This window comes from Alternaria alternata, assembly GCF_001642055.1.
Source record: "Alternaria alternata strain SRC1lrK2f unplaced genomic scaffold CC77scaffold_66, whole genome shotgun sequence".
Taxonomy (NCBI): Eukaryota; Fungi; Ascomycota; class Dothideomycetes; order Pleosporales; family Pleosporaceae; genus Alternaria; species Alternaria alternata.
Window position 1 is genome coordinate 1 of NW_017306255.1, and position 2048 is coordinate 2048.

Consider the following 2048-nt stretch of genomic DNA (forward strand, 5'->3'; position numbering starts at 1 on the left):
ATACTACGCTTGCAAGCAAAGGTGCAGGATGTATTAGGCGACTGTTTGGCTTGCTACTAGAACAAGCCTAAGAGATATAAGCCCTATAGCCTGTTATAACCCTTACTGCTACTAACTAGACTATAGAGCAGCGTAACGATAGACTTTATAGTAAAGCTTCTGAAATCGTTAGAACTAGGATCTAGAAGATTATGCGACACAGTCCTAGTTATTGTATACTAACACACGAAAGGGGTAAAGTTCGTGCCTACAGAGGAGACTATCTCCGCAGAAGAATGCGCGTACAAGGTTAGCAAAGCACTAATATTAGAGTATAGGATACCTAAAGAGTTTATTACTAATTGTGATAAACTATTTACGTCTAAATATTAGGACACATTCCTAGCAAAATTAGGTGTGAAAAAGAAGCTATCGACTAGTTTTTACCCCGAAACAGATAGCTAGACAGAAAGAACGAACTAGACACTAGAACAGTATCTAAGGATGTACGCTAATAAACTGTAAGACAACTAGGTTAAACTCTTGCCGACAGCGTAATTAGCCTACAATAGTACTAAGTCTGCGACAACGAAGTACTCACCGCACTACGCGAACTACGGATATAAGCCGACTGCTTATTAAGACCCAAAAGATATTGAAAGTATCGCAGTAGGAGCAGACGACAAAGCCCGCTTAATGCGAGAACTGCACGAAGAATTAAGCAAGAACATAGCTTACAGGAACTTTATATTAGCTAGAGCAGCGAATAAGCAAAGGATTAAGGGACTAACCTTTAAGAAGGGGGACAAAGTTTTCCTGTTATAACAGAACTTAAAAACTAAATAACTAAGCAAGAAACTAGATAACCTCTAAGTAGGACCCTTTAAGATCTTAGAGGAAATAAGCATAGTAAACTATAAACTCTAACTACTACTAGGCATGCGCGTCTACCCTGTCTTTTACAAAAAACTCCTAGAAAGAGCACCTCTAGATGCTGAGCTAGCAACAGATGTAGAGCTTAAAGACGACGAGTACGAGGTCGAAGAAATTAGGGACCTGCGGAAAGTTAGTCGTTAGTAGAAATACTTAGTTAAGTGGCAAGGATAGCTAGAAAGCTAGAACACTTAGGAACTAAAAGAAAATTTAACGAACTGCAAGTTATAGGTACTTAAGTACTACCAGAGACACCTAGGGAAGCGAGGACTAGGTCCTTAAGGGAAAGGAAGTAATTAAAAGAAGGGTTGAAAGAAGCGTTAGCCTGTAACTAGCCTAAGTTAGTCAACGATCTGGGTAGCGATGGTTTGGTTGCTAGAAGGTCTGTACCCGGGGCAGAATCCCCTTTGGCCTGCTCTTTCGCACGATCCTGGAAATTCAGGATGGCAAGATCTCGATTAGCGTATGAGTGCTCTTGCGCCTTAACCTCTAGGAGCTCCTGACGAACGCGGGCAGCCTCCTCCTCGATGCGAGCTAGCTTAAGACGCTTCTCGCGCTTCTCTCGCTGAACTTTCTCCCACTCTTCCTTAGTTATAAACAAGCTGCAAGCCGCGGACACCGAAATGTAACTAGCGCAGCGACTAGACGCAGTATCCACGAAACAACGAAGGTTCTTCTCCTTGCAGCGCTTACAGCGAAAAGGTATTTCTAAATTCTTCTCCTTTACACAGTCAGCACAAGCACGGCGCTTAGTAGTTGAGTTTTGCGTACGGTTACGACAGACAGGCTGAACCTTAGGCATAGTTAGGAGAAGTAAGGAAAGGAAAGAAGAGGGGATATAACACTACAGGAACACCTAAACCTCTACCGCCGCCGCTAGACTAGGCGCGGGAAAACGATAATCTAGGGTATTGGGACGATACGCCTAAAGGGGGGGGTAATGTTATAAGGTAATAAGGAAGTTGCTTTCTTTTAATGCAGGTCGCATAAAGGAAGACTATCGGGACAGCTATGATGGAAGGTCGCTGATCTATAGCGGGGCTAGGGTCACGTAATGTGCTATCACGCTAAGACGAAGCTATTAGTGATGGCAGAACATGTATGTGAAGGCAGCTATTAGAGGAAGGGATAACTAT

The 2048-nt window shown here is 43.0% G+C and overlaps 2 protein-coding genes across 2 annotated transcripts; one reads left to right on the forward strand and one right to left on the reverse strand.

The window, feature by feature from the left end:
* Positions 1 to 918: 918 nt before the first annotated feature.
* CC77DRAFT_951500 (hypothetical protein) lies at positions 919 to 1143 on the forward strand (the record flags this gene model as incomplete). The annotated part of the gene is made up of 2 exons (XM_018535386.1): positions 919 to 1044; positions 1108 to 1143. 2 exons carry the CDS (start codon positions 919 to 921, stop codon positions 1141 to 1143), a joined length of 162 nt encoding a protein of 53 aa, XP_018378617.1.
* Positions 1144 to 1243: 100 nt separating this feature from the next.
* On the reverse strand, positions 1244 to 1714 carry CC77DRAFT_951502 (hypothetical protein; the record flags this gene model as incomplete). Its single annotated transcript, XM_018535387.1, has 1 exon — positions 1244 to 1714. The coding sequence occupies one exon, from the start codon at positions 1712 to 1714 to the stop codon at positions 1244 to 1246; it is 471 nt and encodes a 156-aa protein (XP_018378618.1).
* Between the last annotated feature and the right edge of the window lie 334 nt (positions 1715 to 2048).